This window comes from Haliotis rufescens, unplaced genomic scaffold, assembly GCF_023055435.1.
Source record: "Haliotis rufescens isolate VD_foot unplaced genomic scaffold, xgHalRufe1.0.p SCAF_42, whole genome shotgun sequence".
In the NCBI taxonomy this organism is placed as follows: Eukaryota; Metazoa; Mollusca; class Gastropoda; order Lepetellida; family Haliotidae; genus Haliotis; species Haliotis rufescens.
Window position 1 is genome coordinate 1,025,760 of NW_025964135.1, and position 27,769 is coordinate 1,053,528.

General features: G+C 42.5%; 2 protein-coding genes across 5 annotated transcripts; one reads left to right on the plus strand and one right to left on the minus strand.

Annotated features, from left to right (window-relative positions):
* Nucleotides 1-723: 723 nt before the first annotated feature.
* LOC124116475 lies at nt 724-12,278 on the minus strand. Its single transcript, XM_046477821.2, has 6 exons — nt 12,134-12,278; nt 10,580-10,687; nt 8,317-8,459; nt 7,494-7,624; nt 2,425-2,491; nt 724-1,394 (listed from the first exon to the last, which is right to left on the minus strand). Exons 2-6 carry the CDS (start codon nt 10,651-10,653, stop codon nt 1,264-1,266), a joined length of 546 nt encoding a protein of 181 aa, XP_046333777.2. The 5' UTR covers nt 10,654-10,687; nt 12,134-12,278; the 3' UTR covers nt 724-1,263.
* Nucleotides 12,279-17,800: 5,522 nt separating this feature from the next.
* LOC124116473 lies at nt 17,801-26,533 on the plus strand. 4 transcript variants are annotated; one of them, XM_046477819.2, is made up of 4 exons: nt 17,801-18,075; nt 20,138-20,235; nt 21,165-21,220; nt 23,040-26,533. In XM_046477819.2, the coding sequence occupies exons 1-4, from the start codon at nt 18,032-18,034 to the stop codon at nt 24,204-24,206; spliced, it is 1,365 nt and encodes a 454-aa protein (XP_046333775.2). In that variant the 5' UTR covers nt 17,801-18,031; the 3' UTR covers nt 24,207-26,533. The 4 variants fall into 4 exon arrangements, 3 of the variants coding, with proteins under 3 accessions (XP_046333775.2, XP_046333776.2, XP_048238906.1); XM_046477820.2 differs by lacking the exon at nt 17,801-18,075 and adding an exon at nt 18,096-18,183; XR_007218191.1 differs by lacking the exon at nt 17,801-18,075 and having other exon boundaries at nt 20,031-20,235; nt 23,040-24,317; nt 24,358-26,533.
* The last annotated feature ends 1,236 nt before the right edge of the window (nt 26,534-27,769 follow it).

Below are 27,769 nucleotides of genomic sequence, written 5' to 3' on the forward strand. Positions count from 1 at the left end.
TGTGCATAGTCAGAAATGTGAACATTAGTGACTTGTAGTGTAACCACGGAGATTTAATGTTTTTGTCATTAATAAAATATCACATGACTAACCACGGGTCCGGGTAACCCTGTGGGTATCAGGGTCTGGGAAACCCTGTGGGTATCAGGGTCCGGGTAACCCTGTGGGTATCAGGGTCCGGGTAACCCTGTGGGTATCAGGGTCCGGGAAACCCTGTGGGTATCAGGGTCCGGGTAACCCTGTGGGTATCAGGGTCTGGGAAACCCTGTGGGTATCAGGGTCCGGGTAGCCCTGTGGGTATCAGGGTCCGGGTAGCCCTGTGGGTATCAGGGTCCGGGTGGCCCTGTGGGTATCAGGGTCCGGGTGGCCCTGTGGGTATCAGGGTCCGGGTGGCCCTGTGGGTATCAGGGTCCGGGTGGCCCTGTGGGTATCAGGGTCCGGGTGGCCCTGTGGGTATCAGAGTCCGGGTGGCCCTGTGGGTATCAGGGTCCGGGTGGCCCTGTGGGTATCAGGGTCCGGGTAGCCCTGTGGGTATCAGGGTCCGGGTAGCCCTGTGGGTATCAGGGTCCGGGTAGCCATGTTGGTATCAGGGTCCTGCTCAGGACCCACCCGAGTTTCCCGTCCCAGCCCGACTATCTGGCAATCAACCGATATACCAACAGAAAAGAAGAGCAATAATTTCATCATACGGTTGTGCTGCAAGATTTTGGGACTGGTTAGAACTGTAGAGAAAGTAGGGCTCGATGTTCTTCATCAGTAAGCGGTTACTCCCAAAAGTACAAGCATTCATTTTTTTTATAATACTGGTTGTAATGATTGTATAAATTATTGCTGCATCACGTATCTATGGCCCAAATGGTACCACATCGTTGACAAGAGTTTACATCAAAGTCCTGCTACAATATATGTAAATACTACAGTAAATCATGAAGTTTATGGCCTAAAATATGTCATGAAATTAATGTGAGTAGCCCTACCTTTGAAATTAAAAACTTATCAAGCGGTAACAACAATACTGTAGACTTGGCATTCCATGTTAAGGCCACTTACCCATTCAGTCTTATAATAACTCCTTGTAGATTCTCAAGTAGATTGCATTATTTCTACTGAATCAAGATGCGATTAGCCTTTTTTCAATATTCATAAAGTCTGAATGTGGACAGGGAACATTTGTAGGTCACATGCCCTTCTGTCTTGTTGGGTTTTAAAATTATTTCAAACACTGTACGGATTTATGCAGAATGACTTCCTGTCTTGTGAATGTTAGATGTGCCAGAGACAGGAGCAGCACTTGACGGGCTCGTAACAAACTCCTGTATGTTGGGGGACATTCAGAACACTGTCTTTCTTCACACGATTTGCAATCCAAAATGGAGCCATCAAACCGAAAATACCTGAAATTGAAATAAGAACCTTGACTTGTTGAAAGCTACACATCTCTGTGGCAAAAGAATTCAGTTTTGGGCATTCTTAACAAACACACTAATCACTTTATTTTAGTTGCCGTCCTTCAATTTCTTTGTTGTTTGTTTAAAGCCCCATTCTGTCAGTTAACTCTCTTGAGTGTATGGCTGTTTATTGGCTTTGTAATATTGTCCATTTCATGTGAGAGGCTGGTGTGATATCAAAGTATTTTTTCAATATAATCGTAACTAACAGTCATGTAAAGCATCACCACATTTGACAAAGTAGCATTTGAGATGCAAGATATTTCAATCTGGCAACATCATAAAAAAATGGACAAAGTTGTTTAGAGATAATGCTGCCTAAATCTAAAGCAACTATTACTCATTATCTGGTATTACATCCGAACCTCAACATGTCCAATACTACATCGGTTTCACCTCTTTCTGGGGTTTTTTCATGTTTCATGTCAAATTTTGACATGGCTTTACAATCAATTGGCATGCATTAATGTATATCGATTGTGTTCCTACACATCATTTCAGAGTTTTAGATTCATGGACCCTGCGAAGAACATTCTTAAAGATTTTTCACAATTTGATTTCTTTTTTTCCGTTCATTAAAAAATGAACAGACACACGACAGTGAGTGAGTAAGTGAATATGATTTTATGCAGCTTTTAACTACATTCCAGCAATCGTACGGCAGAAGACACCAGAAATGGGCTTCAAACATTGTACCCATGTAGGGAATCAAACTCAGGTTTTCAGTGTGCTTTAACCACAAGGCTACCCCACCAACAACAGACCTTGCACCAAAGCCCCCCTTGGAACTTCAATCCTGGTTAGCTCAAAGTGCACATTATTAGTACAATTATACAACCATGCAACCAAAGAATGCTTCATGTGAAGCTTAAAGTAGTTTGAATGCGCCAATGACGAGGAAACAATGAGCTCAGATTGGATATGTAATTACTTGTAACTAGTATGAAAACTGGGAGAGCTTCCAGTGTATACTTACACATGCTAATGGCGGAGAAGATGGCCAGCACCACTGATAGCGTGTACAGGGATTCCGTGGTCCTACTCTGAAACAGCACAGACACATCATGACTGAACCGACAAGGCATGGAACATCAGAGGAACATCATGACTGAACCGACACGACATGGAACAGCACAAACACATCATGACTGAACTGACACGACATGGAACATCAGAGGAACATCCAGACTGAACTGACAAGACATGGAACATCAGAGGAACATCATGACTGAACTGACACGACATGGAACATCAGAGGAACATAATGACTGAACCGACAAGACATGGAACAGCACAGACACATCATGACTGAACTGACACGACATGGAATTTCAGAGGAACATCCAGACTGAACTGACACGACATGGAACAGCACAGACACATCATGACTGAACTGACACGACATGGAACATCAGAGGAACATCATGACTGAACTGACACGACATGGAACATCAGAGGAACATAATGACTGAACCGACAAGACATGGAACAGCACAGACACATCATGACTGAACTGACACGACATGGAACATCAGAGGAACATCCAGACTGAACTGACACGACATGGAACAGCACAGACACATCATGACTGAACCGACAAGACATGGAACATCAGAGGAACATCATGACTGAACTGACACGACATGGAACATCAGAGGAACATCATGACTGAACTGACACGACATGGAACATCAGAGGAACATCATGACTGAACTGACAAGACATGGAACATCAGAGGAACATCATGACTGAACTGACACGACATGGAACATCAGAGGAACATCATGACTGAACTGACACGACATGGAACATCAGAGGAACATAATGACTGAACCGACACGACATGGAACATCAGAGGAACATCATGACTGAACTGACACGACATGGAACATCAGAGGAACATAATGACTGAACCGACAAGACATGGAACAGCACAGACACATCATGACTGAACTGACACGACATGGAACATCAGAGGAACATCATGACTGAACTGACAAGACATGGAACATCAGAGGAACATCATGACTGAACCGACAAGACATGGAACAGCACGGACACATCATGACTGAACTGACACGACATGGAACAGCACAGACACATCATGACTGAACTGACACGACATGGAACATCACAGACACATCATGACTGAACTGACACGACATGGAACATCAGAGGAACATCATGACTGAACCAACAAGACATGGAACATCACAGACACATCATGACTGAACTGACACGACATGGAACAGCACAGACACATCATGACTGAACTGACACGACATGGAACAGCACAGACACATCATGACTGAACTGACACGACATGGAACAGCACAGACACATCATGACTGAACTGACACGACATGGAACATCACAGACACATCATGACTGAACTGACACGACATGGAACATCAGAGGAACATCATGACTGAACCAACAAGACATGGAACAGCACAGACACATCATGACTGAACTGACAAGACATGGAACATCACAGACACATCATGACTGAACTGACAAGACATGGAACATCAGAGGAACATCATGACTGAACTGACACGACATGGAACATCAGAGGAACATCATGACTGAACTGACAAGACATGGAACAGCAGAGGAACATCATGACTGAACCAACAAGACATGGAACATCAGAGGAACATCATGACTGAACTGACAAGACATGGAACAGCACAGACACATCATGACTGAACCGACAAGACATGGAACATCAGAGGAACATCATGACTGAACTGACAAGACATGGAACAGCACAGACACATCATGACTGAACTGACACGACATGGAACATCAGAGGAACATCCAGACTGAACTGACACGACATGGAACAACACAGACACACCATGACTGAACCAACAAGACATGGAACAACACAGACACACCATGACTGAACTGACACGACATGGAACATCAGAGGAACATCATGACTGAACTGACAAGACATGGAACAGCACAGACACATCATGACTGAACCGACAAGACATGGAACATCAGAGGAACATCATGACTGAACCAACAAGACATGGAACATCAGAGGAACATCATGACTGAACCGACAAGACATGGAACAGCACAGACACATCATGACTGAACCGACACGACATGGAACAGCACAGACACATCATGACTGAACCGACAAGACATGGAACAGCACAGACACATCATGACTGAACCGACACGACATGGAACATCAGAGGAACATCATGACTGAACCAACAAGACATGGAACATCAGAGGAACATCATGACTGAACCGACAAGACATGGAACAGCACAGACACATCATGACTGAACTGACACGACATGGAACAGCACAGACACATCATGACTGAACCGACAAGACATGGAACAGCACAGACACATCATGACTGAACCGACACGACATGGAACATCAGAGGAACATCATGACTGAACTGACAAGACATGGAACAGCACAGACACATCATGACTGAACAGACACGACATGGAACATCAGAGGAACATCATGACTGAACTGACACGACATGGAACATCAGAGGAACATCATGACTGAACCAACAAGACATGGAACAGCACAGACACATCATGACTGAACCGACACGACATGGAACAGCACAGACACATCATGACTGAACTGACACGACATGGAACATCAGAGGAACATAATGACTGAACCGACAAGACATGGAACAGCACAGACACATCATGACTGAACCGACAAGACATGGAACAGCACAGACACATCATGACTGAACCGACAAGACATGGAACAGCACAGACACATCATGACTGAACCGACACGACATGGAACATCAGAGGAACATCATGACTGAACCGACACGACATGGAACAGCACAGACACATCATGACTGAACCGACACGACATGGAACATCAGAGGAACATCATGACTGAACTGACAAGACATGGAACAGCACAGACACATCATGACTGAACTGACAAGACATGGAACATCAGAGGAACATCATGACTGAACCAACAAGACATGGAACAGCACAGACACATCATGACTGACTGACACGACATGGAACATCAGAGGAACATCATGACTGAACTGACACGACATGGAACAACACAGACACACCATGACTGAACCGACACGACATGGAACAACACAGACACACCATGACTGAACCGACACGACATGGAACATCAGAGGAACATCATGACTGAACCGACACGACATGGAACATCAGAGGAACATCATGACTGAACCGACACGACATGGAACATCAGAGGAACATCATGACTGAACCGACACGACATGGAACATCAGAGGAACATCATGACTGAACTGACACGACATGGAACATCAGAGGAACATCATGACTGAACCGACACGACATGGAACATCAGAGGAACATCATGACTGAACTGACACGACATGGAACATCAGAGGAACATCATGACTGAACCGACACGACATGGAACAGCACAGACACATCATGACTGAACTGACACGACATGGAACATCAGAGGAACATCCAGACTGAACTGACACGACATGGAACATCAGAGGAACATCATGACTGAACTGACACGACATGGAACATCAGAGGAACATCATGACTGAACTGACACGACATGGAACAGCACAGACACACCATGACTGAACTGACACGACATGGAACATCAGAGGAACATCATGACTGAACCAACAAGACATGGAACATCAGAGGAACATCATGACTGAACTGACACGACATGGAACATCAGAGGAACATCATGACTGAACTGACACGACATGGAACATCAGAGGAACATCATGACTGAACCAACAAGACATGGAACATCAGAGGAACATCATGACTGAACCGACACGACAAGGAACAGCAGAGGAACATCATGACTGAACCGACAAGACATGGAACAGCAGAGGAACATCATGACTGAACCAACAAGACATGGAACATCAGAGGAACATCATGATAATCGGTTACTGCAACGTTCATCTTTCAAATGCAAAGGTCAAGGTTACTGGAGGTCACCACAGGGTCATGTATCGTTTTAAGTATGTTAATCAGTCATGGGAGTGAGACCCCTCTTTGAATTGCTGTTGGTCCCTCGTCCTTGCCTCAATGGCTGCAGCGATGACTTTTTTGACCAGCAATTGAGAAACTGACACGAGTCAAACTGCTCAAAGCCTGTCATCCATTGAACTTGTTTAGCTATAAATCCTATGTTAAAAGGTGTAGGGTGGTGATATTTTGCCTGGACAATCCTGATGTGCTGATGCCAATATTTTCAGAGATGTAGAAAATGCAGTAACCCTAGAAAAACGTGGGTAATTGAAAGTCAAAGGTCGGAGAAGGATACAATGGGAGACATGAAATTACCCCGGTATGCCAAAAAAAATTATCTTTTATTCCAAGAAGCTCATACTTTCTGCACATCAAGATACATAATGACACACGCAGGAATGTCAGAGTAATGTCCAAAATGAAATTTTCAGTATAGTCAATATATTTTGAGAGACACCACGGCTGGGATCATTGATACGAAGTTTCAGCTTGAAAATGAACAGATAACAATGGACATACAACCAGACTGACTGATTAGCTCATTTTCACGTCCCCAAAAAAGAACAAATGTTGAACCCCAATACTATCTATACAAGAACCAGATTTCATTAGTCATGGCCAGAAATTGTTTTTTCAATATGGCTGCTGTGATGGCCATGATGAAAATTAAACTCCTAAGTCTGGAACAAAGTGGAGTGGCTTCACTGGTGGGAATATGTATGTGAGGATCAGATTTATTGGTCGGGGGTTTTTTTCAGAGAAAATATTAATGATACACGATGGACGACTGACCCTGGACAATCAGGCCACGCCAAAAGCCCCCCTTGACTTTTAGTCAGGTGAGTTAGAAATTAAGGAAGATATTCAAGATATCTCTAGCCTCTAGCAAAAATCAATTTACAAAGAACAAGTTATGACATGCAGAGTTACTTCCCTTATATTTGAACCTGACTGAAAGCCGAAGCACCACATCTGTTAGTGCAAACATTATCCATGTTTAACTTACACAAGACTCAGCTTTGGAGGTCAGGATAACTTGAGCCAGGCTGATGACGAGCGAGATGCCCCCGAACATGTGGAACCCGAACTTCACGGCTCTCGGCACCGGCATCATCACCATGAACAGGAAGGTGAACCCTGAACAAAACAAGAAAAACTATTTTATTATAAACATGTTTTTGTAAAGAAATCGTTTTGCAGTGTATCATGAAGGTGGTCATCAGGTGGTCATCTGTATTCAACGTGGCAACATGGTAACACATATTAGGCTTAAACAAATTAAAAATTGTGTGGACTGATGCTCATGATGTCAACCACTTGATTGTCATGTCCAGACTCGATTATATTACACACCGCCGTCATATAGCTGGAATATTGCTGAGTGCGGCGTTAAACAAAAAACTTGAATGACAATGAAAATATAGTGTGGGCGTGCAGTGTTTTTTCTTTTTTCTTGCTTGTTCAAACTAGTATATAACTGGGAAAGGGAGTCCTTATATAAACAAGCATACAAACTCCTTTTGCAGCCATGACCATCACACGAGATGCACTGTAAAGCAGTGCACATGCAAAGGGAATAAAGCGACAAAACCCTTTCCATATCCAATAGAAATATCTGCATAAAGCATTTACCGACTATATCATTAGCATGTGTTTATGAATCACTATCAACTAGTAATGACACCAGGTGTTTGCGAAAAGGTGATCGTATCCTGCCCCACCAGTGGCACCAATCAAAAAGTAACTGTGTTTTGTATTGGATCACACTGTTTTTAAGTTTGAGGATTTCAGGGTTTTTTTAAAATGGAAATAAAAAACCCAACACTTACCAATGAGGAACAAGGTGAACACGATGGACACGATGAGGAAGTCGAAGAGCTTGTACTGACACCAGCGACTGGAGTGGTCAAGAAGCAACACTACAATCTGCGGCACCAGGAGGGCGGCGGTCAGCAGCATTACCAGGAAGAAGCTGAAACAATGGACGTTTTGGTTGTTTGTTTGTTGTTTAATGCCCCAATCAGCAATATTCCAGCTATATGACAGCAGTCTGTAAATAATCGAGTCCGGACCAGACAGTCCAGTGATTGAAGTCATGAGCATCGATCCACGCAATTGGGATCGATGGCATGCATCAACCAAATCAGCGAGCCTGACCACTCGATCCCGTTAGTTGCCTCTTACAACAAGCATAGTCTATTGCTAATCAGTTACCTGTGCTTGTTGGAGGTGAGGTGAGATTAGGTGAGGTGAAATGGGGTTCATGTAGTGTATTTGTAAGACTGTATATCATGCTCAGGAGGGGGTCACGGGTGGCCCAGTCGTCTAAGGTGCCATGATTCACTGTGCAGAGTTGCATCGCTTGGGCACGCCAGAAACCTATGATTGTGGGTTTGAGTCCCTGTTCGCCCTGATTATGTTTCTAGGTTTGTCAGCACCATACCAGTGCTTGTGGGTTTTACAGAAGTGGCAAATGTCTGAGACCTGCATTACTTCAGGCTTTCCTCCCACATTAAGCTGACACGCCGCAATATAACTGGAATACTGTTGAAAGCGGCGTTAAATCCAACTCAGTCACTCATGCTCAGGTACTTGTACAACCCGCACCATAACTAGGCCTCACATCAAGCAACAACAATGATTTTTTTTGTAAACCATTAGTGGTAGGACGATACACAGATGCATCAGTGGATCGCAATTTCTTTACTTCACAAAACAAGTATCGATCACAGTAGCACACTAAGTAAAAAATATCGATTCTGACCAGTTCAAGTTAATAGTGAAAACATACATATTTTCATCCATTGCACCATACTTGACACTGCCAACTGTAAATCATCAGTGTGCCAGGTATTTGGCCATCCTGTCTATGAGAAAGATGTCTTACCCACCACAGATAAGAGCACATGCAAGTATCGGATCGTGAGCAAGGTATGGTGATATGTATCGGATCGTGAGCAAGGTATGGTGATATGTATCGGATCGTGAGCAAGGTATTGTGATATGTATCGGATCGTGAGCAAGGTATTGTGATATGTATCGGATCGTGAGCAAGGTATTGTGATATGTATGGGATCATGAGCGAGGTATTGTGATATGTATCGGTGTGATGGTGAAATTGGGTTTAACGTTGCGTCCAAGATTATTGCACTTATAAAGCGACATGCATGCATGTGTGTGTGTGTGTGTATGGCTGCTTGTACTAGTCCAGACTGATGCCGATTTATAGTGCTAGCCCACTGAGATACCATGCCGCAGTTTAACATGAATACCCCACTCAGAAACAGCATACTGACTCCGAGCCGACCAGTACTTGTTTTAGCCCCTTATTGCCGAGCACCAGACTGGGTTACAACAAGTACCATCTTTTAACGTCTTTTGGTATGACGCGACTGGGGATCGAACCCCGGACCTTCCGCTCTCCGGGCGGACGCTCTACCACTTGACCACGGAGGCGGTCGATATGTATCGGATCGTGAGCAAGGTATGGTGTAACGTATCAGATCACACAGTTGGGGTATCCGCCAGCCCTAGCAGCTATGGTAGTTTTTGTACTCAAGAATCAGGGGATGTCACGAAAGCCTGTATACACAAGACGCTGTACTCTAGGGGTGACTATTGGTCTGGAAATCACTATTACGATAACTATTGATATTGAAAGAAACTATTGCGATAACTATTGATATTGCAAGCAACCATTGCGAAAAATATCAATAGTTTTCAGTGTATCATTTAAGAGAGTTGAATTAAACCTTGGAAATGTAGTTTCCTTTGAATGTGATAACTATAACAACAAATAAAAAGTTTGAGATATGACTGATTTGTTTTTTCTTTACACTAATTTGAGAAAAAGAAACTTTCACATTACCATGTGTAAATTACTACCACTCATGATCAAAATAAAAACAAATTTGAACAGCATTGCATGTATTTTATTGATATGGTAAATATAATCAAAACTATTGATATTCCTAACTGAAATTGATACCACTGATCGGAAACTGATTTAACAATTGATTTATTGACTTTAAGTGCTAACCAATAGCAATATATCGATATTTCGATTTATCGTGACACCCCTACTGTACTCACATTTTAGTCCTATTGTTGCGGGGAAACCACCTGACCAGGTGGTACACGCCGTGAGCCCACAGGTACTGCCACATGACCAGCCTGCAATGACTAGTTGATCCACTGAAACTACATCATATAACACGTGAAAATATTAGGACTGTAACGATTCGCCGATACCTATGATACCACTGATACTTTGGTACAATGATACTTAAAACGTCAGTTTGTGAGATCGCGATACTTTATAAATAGAACAGGAACTAACAGAGTTACCTCCCATAATGGCAGAAGTAGCATCACACCAACTGTAGACATGGCAGATTACGAGAACGTGCTGGCTGGGGAGGCCTCTACCAACTGTTACATTTAATAAGCATCCCTTCATTTAGAATTGTTTTGTTCATGTGGTTTTCTTTGTTAAAGTTTTTGAGATAACAATAAATTAAGGTATGAAGAAAAAGATTGTTGAGCTGTATTTCAGTGATTTCATCATTACCAGTATCACAAGATACCAGACAGTACTCAAATCTAGAAATCATGATATTTAGATATGAGAAAGACTATTCCTTTAACTTATATCAATGAGCTTCAACTGCAAGTCTCAAGTACTTATCAACTGTTACTATCTGTTCTCTATGCTTGTGTATTATAGCAAACAGTACACCCAGATGTCAGATAGTAGAAGCTGAGCCCTAGTCCACCGTCCCTCAACTCTACGATCATATTTCCAGCGTTATACTTATAGTCCATGGGGGCAGTCGGGTAGCCTATTGGTTAAAGCGTTTGCTCGTCACACTGATAACACTTTCTCAACGAAGTACTGTGTGTGCTGGCAATTAGGTGCCTCACTCTGGCAGTGTGGGTTCGAATCCCCAACCGGACTCAACCCAAAAAAGTATGAGAACTTGTACTTTGCTAAGAAAGTGTTATCCCATAACATTTGTTACGTTAATGAACATGATGAATCATCAATGCAGTCGATGAAACGTTAGTGAATATCTTTAACAGACGTGTATTGACATAACAGGAAAATGAAATCATTTTCTCTGAAGGTTGGTAATTTTACCATGCATTACTCGCCCGAAACTTGTGAAATCGAGATATGTTATGTGATCACGTGAAGACAAATAGGTGCTCAACTCTTTGTCGGTCACCCCTGATGCAAGAACAGTTTGCTCCGGTATGAGGATTTGTGCATGTGTTCCCAGTCTATAAACATGACAAGAGTTTGTTAAACATCATACACTGGTTCAGGTTATTCTACCACTGTCAATAACGCCACAGCTATCGCAATGCGATTTGTATATTTGACGCAGTCGGCAATATTAGTGATTCAGGCATATATAGATATAGTCTTGTCTTGTCTTGTCTTGTCTTGACAGTCCACTCAATCTAGATCTGTTCTGGATCGAGAAGTAAAACGTCATAGACTCATAAAAAAACACCTACCAATTACTGTATCCGCTTAACACTAGCATTACAGTTTCTGCCATAAAGGGCTGGTTGTGTCCTAAATCGAGACTTTTGTTTTCCGAACTAAATCACGAGCTAATACTTCCAGAAATTACTTACCTTTAGAGGCACGAGGGCACCTGGTACCTGTTTGTTTACATGCAATATGGCGACAATCAACAGTGATATCTAGACAAGCTCCTCGCAGCGATAGAACGTTCACGGGGCTCTCTAAACTATTACAGAGAGTGTAACGAAAGTGTCACGCACTGGGTAGGAGCCTGACATCGAGACAAGCTCCTCACAGCGATAGTACGTTCCCGGAGCTCTCTAAACTATTACCGAGAGTGTAACGAAACTGCCACGCACTGGGTAGGAGCCTGACATCGAGAATAACAAGGGAGGTCACTCTAAATCTTAAAACATCAATATCTCACAGAGGCGTTCGTAATATCCTCAATGTCAAGTTTTTTTGAGAACTTGACCAGCTGTTGCCGAGGACCAGTTCTCGCCAACTCCTTGTTATAGTGCGCATGTGATTACATCTCGTTTTACTTTTCCTCGTTTTCATGGTAAGAGGGAAATATTTATCCGAAAATGATGAACAAAACTGACACTTGTAAAGAACTATTTATTAAAACACCACACACGCACCTGGCTCAAATTCAACTTTTGAAGAGACAGGCGTGTTGTGACACGTGGTCATGTTTAACAGAAACATAACAATACGATGATGCACGTTTAGTTCTGTCATTGGTTACTACCGACTGGGTCATTTCTTTTAAAAAATACAGTTCTAAAACCTAATTTGGCTATTTTCTTCCAAAATACCCAACTTGTATTATCGCGAAATCCACAGTACAGAGTGCTCTAGATAAGCAGGTGTAGATGAGATTTTGGGACTATTGGTTTACGTCAGTTAGCACACGACACATTTATGAAAAATACGAATCTTATTAATTTGGGTGGATAAAATATTTGAGTGCGATACATGAGAAGATAAAATGGAAAAAGAGCGTTTTCACCATCCCGGCCATTGGGCACATTGTATTTTGTTTGTTCATACAGTAGTGCATTTAAAAAGTCATTTAATGCTTTAAAAAGAGATAGCACTATGGCCACTTTACGTAAGAAACAATGATTAAATGTGAAATTAATACACACAAAAGGCCCCTTCTCTAGATAAAAATAACTCGGTCTTGATACGTATCTCTTAGTTAAAATCACTACTTATAACTTCAGTAGTTTCTGAGAAAACCTGTCCCCATTGGACACACAATGCACAAAATGAAATAGCATGGATCAAGGGCCATAACTCTGTAAAGAAATAATTCATTCGACCAATTTTCGAACTCAATCTTGACAAGAATCAATTAAATAAGCCTGCAAGCTCTCATACGAGTAACTTCAGGAGTTTCTGAGAAAACCTATCCCCATTTCACGCAGTGTGCACTTAAGTCGAAAGCAAGGACCATAACTCTGTAAAACAATAAATAATAGACTTGACAAGTATCACTTAGATGCGCGTGCAAAGTTTTATTCGTGTAACGTAAGTAGTTTCTGAAAAAGGTTGCAGACACTATGCACTAAGTTGAAAGGCACGGAGCAAGGGCCATAAATCTGCAAAAATATAATGTACGGCACAAATTTCCGAAAACAGTCTTGACAAGTACCTTTGACAAAAGCACGCAAACTTTCATTCATGTCATTTCAGCAGTTCCTGAGAAGACTTGTCCCCATTCAACACAGTATGCACTAAGTTGAAAAGCATGGAGCAAGGGCCATCTCTGTAAAATGAATTTATGACACCAATTTTCGAACTCATTTGAGATCAAAACCAAAACTTCATTTCTCTGACTTAAATAGTTTTTGACAAAAATTGTCCCCTTTGAGAAGCGGATGGACGGATGGACGGAAAGACGGACGGGCGAACTCCGTTCCTATATCCCCCGCCCCAATGCAACATGAATGACAGACGCTGTGCGCCTATCACGTGGCACGTGCTGTTTAAACAATGGCGATAACTGGTACAGTGAGTTAACGGGAAAGTTCTATTTCCACTGTCTTGATTCCCTCTCGTCGCGGTATAACAGAAACATACACAAACTTTTTTTCACTGACAGAAATAGGAGTATTTGCTGAAGGTTTTACAAAAATCCAAGTTATTGGTGCAGTCAACATTATTCACGGAATATTTTAAAAACAACACGAAAAACATGGCGATTACTGGGCATGTACTCTTTCACCAACCGGTCACCTTTCTGAGTGGCATTTGGAAAGCGATTTCTTAATGCGATCGTTCCGACTAATCTGTCCTGGGCTGGAGTTGTCGCCCTTGGCGTCCAGAGCGGCGTCGATCATCGACGTTATATGTTTGTTGGTATCAGGCCCACAGTCTGCTCATGACCGATTGACAAACATGCAGCGTTTGGGCAACAAACTTGTTACGTGTGCCTACGTGCAACATGGTTGTGGCACGTAAACGTTCAGTACGTTGCAAACGTCGCATGATCGTTGGCTCACAACCGAGTCTGCTGGACAATGGTAAATCTGTCATACCACCCACTGCACGTGCTGTGCGAGGTCACGTGCTTTACAATGTTGTGTTTGGGAGCTTGATTTCTTAGGAAATGTTCTTGCCACACAAATCAGTTATTTCCATTGCCAGATATTGGTGCATTTTGGGGGTACTCACAGCGGACTGCCGTCGACTTGGGACGTCTTTTGCTTCTCGGCAACTTGTCTAGTTATACAACACACTTGTTGTTTATGGTACTTCCTTTTTGGTTGTTTTGGCTTTTGATTTCTCTCGTGTTGGAGTGCATTCAAACTTATAATTTTTATTTGGTGTTTGTTGATTGTTACAGTCAGTTGTTGGGGATTGTCCTCGGCAATGGCTGACAACAGAATGGAATGTGTGGACGGATTTAAAGTGGTGGCTTCAGGGAGGAAGCGAATTGGTCGTATTCCAAATGGTACTTCTAAAAAGGCCTGTGTTGCCAAGCCTCCAAATACTGTACCTCCTACTGCAAGGTCTGATCTTACTTTTGTATTTGATGACCCAGCACGGGTCAAATCAACCAATGTCATCTTTAAAGCCGATGTAGATGAATATGATGATGGTTCAACGACCCTCTGTCAGCTGATGACCCAGCGTGCTTTGGCAAGAGCATTGGCTAAGGTCACTACGGAAATAGTTAGTGTTAAGCGGATGGCCAAGGGAGATGTTAGTGTCCCAGCAAAAACTCTTGAGGCTGCCCAAACACTTTTGCAAGTCACAGAACCTGATGAACATTTAGTAACCACTTATGAGCCTGAATCATTAATGAGAACACGTGGAGTTATCTCTGGTCTTGATCTGGATATTGAGATGAGCGAAATTGAGGACGAGTTAAAACCTGCGTTACCTCTAATGTGCTCTGCTGTGCGTCTGACTCGTGGACCTGATAAAGTTCCCACCAAATCTGTTCAGCTTACATTTACTGGTCTGTCTTTACCAGATCATGTTGTCATTTTCTTCCAGAGGTTTCCAATCCGGATGTATGTTCCTCCTGCTCTGCGATGTTTCAAGTGTCAGTACTTTTGGCATGGCTCTGCCAAGTGTCGGAGCACTCATCATGTGTGCGCTACATGTGGAGGGAAGAACAAATACGAGGAGTGCAATGAAAGTTCTCTTAAATGTAAGAACTGTGGTGGTGCACACTCTGCGGCATACAAAGGTTGTATTAAATACCAGGAAGCTGTCCAGATCCAGAAAGTCAGAGTTGAGGGTAAATTGTCTTATTCTCAGGCGGTACGAAAGGTGCGTGGAGATTTGGTTATGGCTCCTGATCAGGTTCCAAAAGTCAATAAACCACCAACTGCAGCTAAACCACTGTCTCTGGTTGTTCCAATTTCTGATGTTGTATCTCCTCCAGTCATGGTGACTGCTGGTACCCAGACTAAAACTCTGGAAGTTGATTGTCAGACTGATCCTGTAATTGACATTATGTCTGAATCTTCTTGCAAACCTCTATTCAACAATGGCTCTCCTGTTGAGTTTCTCAACTTTGTTATTTGTATAGTTGCCAATCTTGGCACTACTCGTGCAATCAAGTCTGATGGTCTCCAGACCACAGCATCAGCTGCCCAGTCTCTCGTGGGGTTACAAGTGTCCCCCTGATGATCTGACGAGCATGGTTAAGGGTCAACAATGGAAGTCTTAATCCATCCTTCTTATGGCTGCTAATGGTCCGGGATTTAAGGCTTAAATCGACAGTCTTGACCTAATGCCAGATGCTATGTCTTCAGGAGACGTTCTTGCATCCCAAACAGCAATTCCGTTGGGACGGTTATGTCTGCCTACGTAAAGATCGTCAGTTTGGTTTTAGAGGAGGTAGTGCTAAACTCGCTCACTCACTGTCATTTAGTGAAATAAGGTTCCACCATCCCAATGAGAAGGGACTGAAGTCAATATACATTTGAAGGATAAAAGATCAGTCTCCATTCTTCATGTCTATAATAATGCTCTTGCTACCTATGATGTCTTCAGTTCTCTGTTGAATATGTCAGACAATCTTAAAGTAGTGTGTGGTACTTTTAAAGCGTGTGGCAGTTTCACTACTCTATGAACTATATAGGTAATTAGCAAACCTTTATTATGGGCAAGGTGTAAATGGGCCTAGTTGCCCGAACACCTATAAAACTTTCTAATAATCAGTCAAATCCATTGCCAGATATTGATTTATTTTCCTGAAATTTCACCTCGAAACAAAATACCCCCTTCTTTTTTTCCATAGTGTATTTCATGCCTCTAAAATACATATTTGAAGAGGTGCCGTTTTATCCTGATTCCGATAATGGCACAGTGAAAAAGGTACGAGTACACAATATAATACCTCTGTTTATGTCACGTTAATGGTACACACACACACACACACACACACACACACACACACACACACACACACACACAGAGAGAGAGAATAAACGTGACGCGCGTTAAACTCCAGTTCACCTAACCTCATCCGACCTTCCAGCCAACAATTAAAATATCAATTGCCAATCACAAATGATCATTACAATGTCACTATACCATTCACTCAGGCAGTTCGCCCCGATTATGTTTCTAGGTTTGTCAGCACCATACCCGTGCTTGTGGGTTTCACCGAAGTGGTAAACGTCTGAGACCTGCATCACTTGGGCTTTCCTCCCTTCAAGCTGACACGCCGTGATATAACTGGAATACTGTTAAAAGCGTCGTTAAACCCAACTCACTCACTCACTCGCTCACTCAGGCAAGCAGTCGTGAAATGGACATGCTATAAACACGCCGCTAACAGATGTCCCTAGCATGTTTATAGCCGCTTAGCTTTCATCGAGGGAGATCGATCAGCTGTGAACTACACTAACAACGCCATGAAGACTGACGACAACACTGTCACAGCTGGTTCCTTGTGTACGTTGTATCGATACAATGGATCATTCTACTGGGCGTTGTGACACAAACCCATCTGATATACATGTAGGTATGCGATCAAGCCTCTTGATAACAGATCTGACAATTTTGCAAAAACAGTAATGTATAACTTTCTTTTAACATCCGTCGATGCCTATTTTCACAATATTAATATTGAAAATATTTATTTAAGAAATGCATTTCTCGAATCGTTACAGCTAACCATTTCAGTGTAGATATTACAAGATGTCCATACGGAAGGGAAGTAACTCTTTGACTCGTCATTCAAACAAATGAACTAAACAAGCTTCTTTTATTTCTGTTTCTTTTTTCATATTTCATGCCACCGGTCATTGTGTTAAGAAAGCGCAGAAATATGATCCACAAGATATTTTTACAAGAAATCCACAAACTAAATTAGGTGACACCTAATCAAACACCTTTGTCCCTCTAGCTGATTCGGTTAATAAATCACCAGCCACACGTCAAAAAGGCACCTAATAGGGCATGTGTACCAGGATTCGATATCAGCTTTAGTCGGCAACAGCTTCAGGTCATTGATCCCCAGCCTGAAGCCCCGGATGGCCACCTTCATGTATACACTAGGGTGTCCTGTTCCCGCCAGGTAAGTAAGAATGGGTGTGTTAGAGAAACGTGAAATCAAGCAGGCATCTCTTGGGATGTTCATCAGCTGTATTCAAGATAGTGTTGTGGGAGTCTGCATCATATGAATGTAGGTATAAACAGGCTGTACTGGAACTAATGACAACATGGAAATTTGGTGGTTTGATCATTATGTTTTTTGTTTGATCATTGTGAATCTATGTTTCTGTTAAGAACGTCTCAAACACAGCTACGTGTATATCACTCTCCGGTCCAGGTGACGGCTGGGGGTATTTAATCATTCCTTCATTGTTTATAATCAACTGTTCTCTACTGGTCGACCCGTCAGATTTATTTATTTGTTTGTTTGTTGTATAACGCCGCACTCGGCAATATTCCAGCTATGTGACGTCGGACTGTAAATAATCGAGTCTGGACCAGACAATCAAGTGATTGACGCAATTGGGATACGATGACATGCATCAACTAAGTCAGCGAGGCTGACCACCTGATCCCGTTAGTCGCCTCTTACGACAAGCATAGTCGCCTTTTACGGCAAGCATGGGTTGCTGAAGACCTATTCTACCCCGGATCTTCACGGGTCTGTCCCACATCAGTCTCTGGCTGCAGGAGGCAGCTGGGGGAATGTCATCCTACCTTCATCGTTTATCATCAACTGTTCTCCACTGATCGACCCGTTCCAAACAATGTCACAGTGCTCTGTGTTTTATGTTTTAAAGCGTAAATCTACATCTCCGATTGGCTGCTAATCATGAAATATTATTTTCATCACTATATTCATATCTTCCTCGATTGATATGCATATAAGTAATTTATAAGTAATTCATATCATCTAAATTTTGAGGCGGGCGGGTAGCCTAGTGGTTAAAGCGTTCGCTCGTTACGCCGAAGATCCGGGTTTAATTCCCGACAGGGGTACAATGTGTGGAGCCCATTTCTGGTGTCCCCCGCCGTGATATTGCTGGAATATTGCTAAAAGCGGCGTAAAACCACACTCACTCACTCATCTAAATTTGAGAAAGGATTTCAGATCGAAACGAAAACTAGTCGTGGAACTGGAAGAACTGCCTCAGCCAAACCATACCGGTTTTCGTAAACGAACGATGGACGAATATGAGGGGGCATGGTAACCACTGTTCTGTGAAAGGGGCGGGGTTTAGGGTTGTTTGTTTGTTTGTTATTTAACGCCGCACTCAGCAATATTCAAGCAATATGAAGGCGGTCTGTAAATAATCGAGTCTGGACCAGACAATCCAGTGATTGACATCATGAGCATTGATCCACACACTTGGGATACGGTGACATGCATCAACCAAGTCAGCGAGCCTGACCACCCAATCACGTTAGTCGACAAGCATATTCTCAATAATTATTATTTTTCAGTTGTCAATACATCTCCCGCTGACCTGTGAAGATCCGGGGTAGAACCCATGCTTGCCGTAAAAGGTGAATATGCTTGTCCTAAGAGGCTACTAACAGGATCAGGTGGTCAGGCTCGCTGACTTGGTTGATGCATGTCATCGTATCCCAATTGCGAAGATCGAGTGTGGGGCGTTAAACAACAAACAAATAAAACCATAGAAACAGTATCTACGTTAAGAAGCATGTTTCCAGGAAGTAATGAAATCTTCGAGTTGGTCAGCCCACGCGGAAACATATACTCGTACGTATGTATTCATTGTGGGGGACCACTACATCTGTTGTTTGTTAAAGGTATTTGTATTTAACAGTTATACTTTCTAACACTAGTTCGTGCGTCAGAGGCGGATTGTACGGTGGCCCATACGGGACATGGTGTCTTTTTTTCAATATTTTGATGTTTCATTTACTTTTATCACAACCTTTTGCAAATTAACACAATTTGTCATACATCGTATCCAAATTGCGTAGATCGATGCTCGTCGTGTCAATCACTGGATTGTCTGGTCCAGACTCTATTATTGCCAGATCGCCGTCAATAGTTGGAATATTGCTGAGTGCGGCGTTAAACAACAAACAAACATGTACAGTTACTTTCCTTTAAAATTTAATTCATGTATTGATGCCCTTCGATGTCCCTACAGAATGAGACGAGGTCAGAGGTTACAGCGTCTTTCCCAACTCATCATCTTCCTCTGCTTCATCTCCTCCATGACTGTAGTCTACGTCGCCATGACAACAAGTAAGAAGTAACCTTAAACCTCATACAAGCGCGGACAGAGCCTTTTGGAAAAAGGGATGGGTGCATTTTGTTTGCATCAGTTAGTCACAAGTGCTAGATATTAATCAGCGAGTTTGCATTAGCCGTGTTAATTGTGTTGACTCATCACAAAATGAGTAAGATGCAGTTTTGTTATAGTGTTACACTTAGTAAACCGGAACCCCTTTAAAACGTCCAAAGGCGGAAACGACAAGAAGGTATAGAAAAGAAGGTTGGTCTTACAGTCCCTGAACCATATCATGTCCCTTCTGGCCAGGTCTTTCTGTTGTGCAAATCCCTAAATGAAGCAGGTCTGAATCTCTCATTTCACCAAGGCGCCTTTTCAGTTTAAATCGAGCTCTACCGGGATCATTCCACTCCTGACGAACTCATACTGCAACTGACCTATCATACTTGAACTGACCATCCATACTGGAACTGACCATCCATACTGGAACTGACCAATCATACGGTAACTGACCAATCATACTGGGACTGGACAATCATACTGGGATTGACCAATCATACTGGGACTGACCATCCATACTTGAACTGATCAATCATACTGGAACTGACCAATCATACTGGGACTGACCAATCATACTGAAACTGACCATTCATACTGGAACTGACCAATCATACTGGGACTGACCAATCATACTGGGACTGACAAATCATACTGGACTGACCAATCATACTGGAACTGACCATCCATACTGGAACTGGCCAATCATAATGGTACTGGCCAATCATACTGGAACTGACCAATCATACTGGATCTGACCAATCATAGTGGAACCAACCAATCACCACTCGAATCTTTCCGTAACCGGATTGGCATGAGTTGGTCCCGAAAATAATGTTTGTTTTTAACAATATTTTTTTACTTTTCATTTTGTTTTCATCTTCAGATTACAAGGCCCGGTGGGCCCATGTTATTCACAGGGACATCCGTCAATTACTAAAGGTACATTTACTCACAAATACACAGTTCCCATGCCTGGGAACGTGAGAAGGGAGATGGCCATTCTCGTTTAAATAAATGCACAAAAAGCCCTTTCCATAATCAAAAGTAATCTCTGCCAAAAGCAGAGGCCGCTGTACGATTCCGACAAAATCAAAAGCATGTGGTTATGAATTGTTATGAAAAAATACCAGGTATTAACGAAAAGTGAGAATATCCCGCCCCATCGGTGGCGCCCGCCACAAGCACGTGGAAAGAATACTGATATCAAATAATTATACCCTGAGGACATCCCATTACAGGTCACATCAGAACGACCTTTCGCGAACTTTGACCGACCAATGAAATGACTAACAGGAAGTCGACATTAGCCACTAAGAAAGCAGTTTTCTTGAGCTTTGCGGCAGTAGTTTCAAACTGTCGACTTCCATTCCAGACTATGCTTTTTATAATATTTTGAATCAGTCATACAGCCCTAACCGTAGTTTTGAGTTTGTATGATTAGTAAACATATTCAGCAATGTAACATAACAATATGAATAATTCATTTTTCAATTACAACGTGTTTGTATCGTTATCTATCGTGAAGTTGTCCGATTTTCGATCACGAACGCTGATACAACTTAATTTCGTTTATCCGACATAATCATATGCAACCAACCAATACAAGCAAATAATAAAATAATATGGCATTCCCGTTCGCCCAAATAATACCTTTAACATCGGACAGATCGTTTGGGGCGGGTTGAGACCGTGGGCGAGAGGTGTCTCAGGCTCGTGTATATTCATATGCAGGGGCGGATCCAGGGTTTGCCCAAATGAGACGTGCACATAATACTTATACCACGAAGTGACCTGGCCGAGAGCGAATGTAACACGTAATGGGTCTGAAAATAGGGGATGCGAACCCCTTCTACCCCTATCTGGATCCGCCAGTGATATGAGTCATATGACACTTGTTTGAAACCATCCTATGTCCAGTCTGATGCCAGCTGTCGCCTTGGTCGCCTTGCCAGATTACAATCACACACTTTTTTAGTGCAAGTTGTGCGAGTGTCGGGTGCTACCGGTAGTGCACAGGGCACCATTCATATTTTCACCGCTGTTTCAATTCTTTATTCATGTACATGTGTAGGCCAGCGGCCCATGGTACAATATTTGGTCCATCATTAACATTTATAGGCTTAGTGTTTGGAGTCTAACATTCATAGCATGGTATATAAAAGTTGCAACATTTCTAATGACAGTTTCATTGTTTACCGCCATAACCATATTGAATTTAGCAAGAGTAGGATGTACAAAATACTTCTGTGGTAAATACTGAAGACGAAGTTCATCATAAGCGTTACAAATTAATAAAAAATGATATTCATTCTCGACATATCTTTGGTTGCAACTATTGCACAATCTCTGCTCTCGTGGAGTATTAACGTATCTACCAGTCTCACCGCTGTTTTACTTTTACTTTTTCGTGGGAAAATCTAGTGTGTTTTTTTAATTTTCTACAGTTAACGTTCTATACTTTTATGGAGGTGTGTGGGGTGGGGTGGGGTGGGGTGGGGTGGGGTGGGGGGTAATCTATTGGTTAACGCGTTCGCCCGTCACACCGAAGACCCGGGTTCGATTCCTCACATGGGTACAATGTGTGAAGCACCAATATTGCTGGAATGTTGCTAAAAGGGGTGTAAAACAATACTCACTCACTATATACTTTTCCGAAGAATGGTAGAATAACATTGTCTGGTTAGTTCTGATTGACTGTAGTCTTGAATTCAACCAATTTGGAAAGGAAAGCCTTTTTGTAACCATTTGTTACTTGCAGGACCATGAAGCTATACATTACAGCACGGACGGCTTGGAACCAGAAGTGATGAACGCTCTGGAACGACGGTTTGCTGGCAGAAGGAAGATATATGACTGGGCATGCGCAAAGGCAGGGTCTTTCCTTCATGGTGTTGCCATGCCAACAAACGTCAAACAAGATGGACGGAAGACCTACATTCAACATAATGTCACAATGTGTTTTGTTGAAAAGGTTGGCTCCATGTTTTGGGGTCGCTATTTCAATGCATTTGAACAATCAACAGTCGGTAATATCCAGCCAAGTGTCGCAACGTGGAAACTGTCGGAGGAAGAATATGGCGCAACTTTGAAAATAGCGTTTGTCAGAAACCCATACTCAAGACTCCTATCTGGATACGTTGATAAGATCTTCTCGACCAATCCGGACTATATGCGCATCATGGGCAGACATATCATACAGGATATCCGGTTCAAAGGGCAGAAGCGTCCGAATATTCAGTGCGGGATAGATGCAACTTTCGCTGAATTTGTGGAGTATATTTTATATCAATATGAAAGTAAACAGAGCATTAACAATCATTTCAAACCCATCCACCATAGATGTGCGTTTTGTCGAATGAAGTATGATTACATTGGGAAAATGGAAACGTTTCTTGAGGATATGATGTTCGTGAGTAAACGGATCGGAGCGCTGAAACACAACCGAACCAGTGACGTCATCCGGAAAGAGGGTTTCCATGGCATCGAGGAAATGATGTACAGAAATTCTTACAATATTTTTACAAGTAGATTAAAGGGTATCTTAGACTGTGGGGTCTCGTTACGAGAGGCCCTAAAGCTGACTTGGAGACGATGGAAGATCAGAGGGTTTCTTGAAACCAAGTTTGAGTTTCCGTTCCGTGATGACGACAGGGACCTGACCTCGGAACGGCTTCATGCATATGCTGTCATGGCGCGGGCGTCATCAGATCCCAAGACGTTGTCAAAGGCAAAGAAAGCGGCGCTACGAGAGGCCTACAGCACTTTGACTCTTCAAACGAAATTGAAACTTAAAAGTATGTTTGAGCCTCAGTTTGAAATGTTTGGATACGAAGCTATGCCTGAAAGTGTGTTTGGTAGTTTTGAACAATCAGAGTCTGATTTTAGATTCTTTGATGTGAGAGGTATTTTTGAAAAAAAATCATGAATCCGGATATGCGGCTGCTCTGAAGGCGAGGGTTGTATGTGTAAACAATTGTCTGTATGCCAGTATTTCAATATGCGTAGGGTGCCAGTATTTCAATATGCGTATGTCAATGTGCAAAGATGTGAATGCATGCCAATATGCGTATGTCAAGGTGCAAAGATGTGAATGCATGCCAACATGCGTATGTCAAGGTGCAAAGCTGTGAATGCATGTCAATGTGCATAGTTGTGAATGCATGCCAATATGCGTATGCCAAGGTGCAAAGCTGTGAATGCATGCCAACATGCGTATGTCAAGGTGCAAAGCTGTGAATGCGTGCCATAATGCGTATGTCAATGTGCAAAGCTGTGAATGCATGACAACATGCGTATGTCAAGGTGCAAAGATGTGAATACATGCACATATGTGTATGTCAATGTGCAAAGCTGTGAATGCATGACAATATGCGTAGGTCAAGGTGCAAAGATGTGAATGCATGCCAAAATGCGTATGTCAAGGTGCAAAGCTGCGAATGCATGCCAATATGCGTATGTCAAGGTGCAAAGCTGCGAATGCATGCCACGATGCGTATGTCAAGATGCAAAGCTGTGAATGCATGCCACTATGCGTAGGTCAAGATGCAAAGCTGTGAATGTATGCCACTATGCGTATGTCAAGATGCAAAGCTGTGAATTTATGCCACTAGGCGAATGTCAAGATGCAAAGCTGTGAATGCATGCCACTATGCGTATGTCAAGATGCAAAGCTGTGAATGTATGCCACTATGCGTATGTCAAGATTCAAAGCTGTGAATGTATGCCACTATGCGTATGTCAAGATGCAAAGCTGCGAATGCATGCCACTATGCGTATGTCAAGATGCAAAGCTGCGAATGTATGCCACTATGCGTATGTCAAGATGCAAAGCTGTGAATGCATGCCCCTATGCGTATGTCAAGATGCAAAGCTGCGAATGCATGCCACTATGCGTATGTCAAGATGCAAAGCTGCGAATGTATGCCACTATGCGTATGTCAAGATGCAAAGCTGTGAATGTATGCCACTATGCGTATGTCAAGATGCAAAGCTGTGAATGTATGCCACTATGCGTATGTCAAGATGCAAAGCTGCGAATGCATGCCACTATGCGTATGTCAAGATGCAAAGTTGTGAATGCATGCCACTATGCGTATGTCAAGATCCAAAGCTACGAATGCAGGCCACTATGCGTATGTCAAGATGCAAAGCTGTGAATGTATGCCACTATGCGTATGTCAAGATGCAAAGCTGTGAATGCATGCCACTATGCGTATGTCAAGATGCAAAGCTGTGAATGTATGCCACTATGCGTATGTCAAGATGCAAAGCTGCGAATGCATGCCACTATGCGTATGTCAAGATGCAAAGCTGTGAATGCATGCCACTATGCGTATGTCAAGATGCAAAGCTACGAATGCATGCCACTATGCGTATGTCAGGGTGCAAAGCTGTGAATGCATGCCACTATGCGTATGTCAAGATGCAAAGCTGCGAATGTATGCACAACTGCGTATGTCAGGGTGCAAAGCTGTGAATGTATGCCACTATGCGTATGTCAAGGTTCATAGTTGTGAATGTATGCACACATGCCCTTGTCAAGGTGCAAAGCTGTGAATGTATGCCACTATGCGTATGTCAAGATGCAAAGCTGCGAATGTATGCACAACTGCGTATGTCAAGATGCAAAGCTGTGAATGCATGCCACTATGCGTATGTCAAGATGCAAAGCTGCGAATGTATGCACAACTGCGTATGTCAGGGTGCAAAGCTGTGAATGTATGCCCCTATGCGTATGTCAAGGTTCATAGTTGTGAATGTATGCACATATGCCCTTGTCAAGGTGCAAAGCTGTGAATGTATGCACAACTGCGTATGTCAGGGTGCAAAGCTGTGAATGAATGCCAATATGTGTATGTCAAGGTGCATAGTTGTGAATGTATGAACATATGCCCTTGTCAAGGTGCAAAGCTGTGAATGTATGCACATATGCGTATGTAAAGGTGCATAGTTGTAAATGCATGCCAATATGCGTATGTCAATGTGCATAGTTGTGAATTCATGCCAATATGCGTATGTCAAAGTGCAAAGCTGTGAATGCGTGCCAATATGCGAAAGTCAAGGTGCAAAGCTGTGAATGCATGACAATATGCGTATGTCAAGGTGCAGATCTGTGAAGGCCTGCCAATATGCGTAGGACAGGTACATAGTCTGATTTTTAATTGTATTTTTTACGTTCTGATATTACATGTATATTAGTGTTATTGTTTCATATGCAGTGTAATTATAGAATATATGAAGAAATAAAGAGTATTCCCGTTCATGTTTAATGTCCCACTGGTAATGCACACATATTCAAACTCACCTCACATCTACAGAAGGTTCAAATGTAGTTGTTATCACGTGACGCGTTTTTCATCGTAAGAACAGATTTCAAATATGGCCGACTTGGCAGCCATGTTTGTACGCAAACAACTCAATATTGATGGGTGTGGGAATTTATTGTGCATATTTTACTCAAATACACAGTTTATCTGGAGTTAGAGGCCACTAACGTATCTAAAAATAATTCAAGAACGTTTTTAAATATGGTTGCTGTTGTAAACCATTTTACTTTGACCCTTTATGTGCATGTACGTGTAATTTGATATTGCAGCTTTTTTAACTACATTATTTTAATAATTTACTGTGAAACCACTCTTTTTGCATGTCTTTCGCACAGTAAATGGAAACGGTTTTCCAGTGTACTTTTTAACTTTAACGTGGCGTCACGTTTATTGTAACGTGTGTGTGTGCGTGCGTGCGTGCGTGCGTGCGTACAAGTGAAGCAAGGACCATAAACCACTGAATAAATCATACTCTCAAACTCTCAAACTCTCCTGGACAGCCGGGTAAATACAATAGTCTGAGGCGCTTACCCAACGTGTGTATCTAAGTATGGGGTTAACACGAATAGAAAACAAACTACTATATCCATACTGAAGATGTGAGTATCTAAATGAAGTGAACATAAGCTCTCCCCCGGTATCATTAAAGAATTACATCAAGCTATGTACAATTATTGATGAGGCAAATATAATCTTAAATACATGAGAAATATTTGAGTGTCCATATAGTTCCACTAGTGCTTGAAAATCATACGAAAACATTTTCAATACAAGGTGGTGAGGTGAAATTGGGTTTAACATCGCGTCCAAGTGAGTGAGTGAGTGAATATGGTTTTACGCCGCTTTTAGCAATATTCCAGCAATATCACGGCGGGGGACACCAGAAATGGGCTTCACACATTGTACCCACGTCGGGAATCGAACCCGGGTCTTCGGCGTGACGAGCGAACGCTTTAACCACTAGACTACCCGACCGCCCCTTGCGTCCACGATTATTGCACTTATATAGCGACTTGCATGTGTGTGCCGATTCATTGTCCACTGAGATACCATGTCGGAGTTTAACATGAATACCCCGCTCAGACACAGAATACTGACTCCGAGCCGACCAGTCCTTGTTTTAGCCCCTTAATGCCGAGCGCCAGACAGGGTAACAACAAGT

Coding starts and splice junctions, on each gene's coding strand:
- LOC124116473 (XM_048382949.1), top strand. CDS start 20,076: ATGTACAGTTACTTTCCTTTAAAATTTAATTCATGTATTGATGCCCTT. Junction 20,236..21,164: donor CTACGTCGCCATGACAACAA/GTAAGAAGTAAC, acceptor TTTCATCTTCAG/ATTACAAGGCCCGGTGGGCC. Junction 21,221..23,039: donor ACATCCGTCAATTACTAAAG/GTACATTTACTC, acceptor TGTTACTTGCAG/GACCATGAAGCTATACATTA.
- LOC124116475 (XM_046477821.2), bottom strand. CDS start 10,653: ATGTGGCAGTACCTGTGGGCTCACGGCGTGTACCACCTGGTCAGGTGG. Junction 7,625..8,316: donor GTTCACCTTGTTCCTCATTG/GTAAGTGTTGGG, acceptor TGTTTTGTTCAG/GGTTCACCTTCCTGTTCATG. Junction 2,492..7,493: donor CCTCCAAAGCTGAGTCTTGT/GTAAGTTAAACA, acceptor GTGCTGTTTCAG/AGTAGGACCACGGAATCCCT.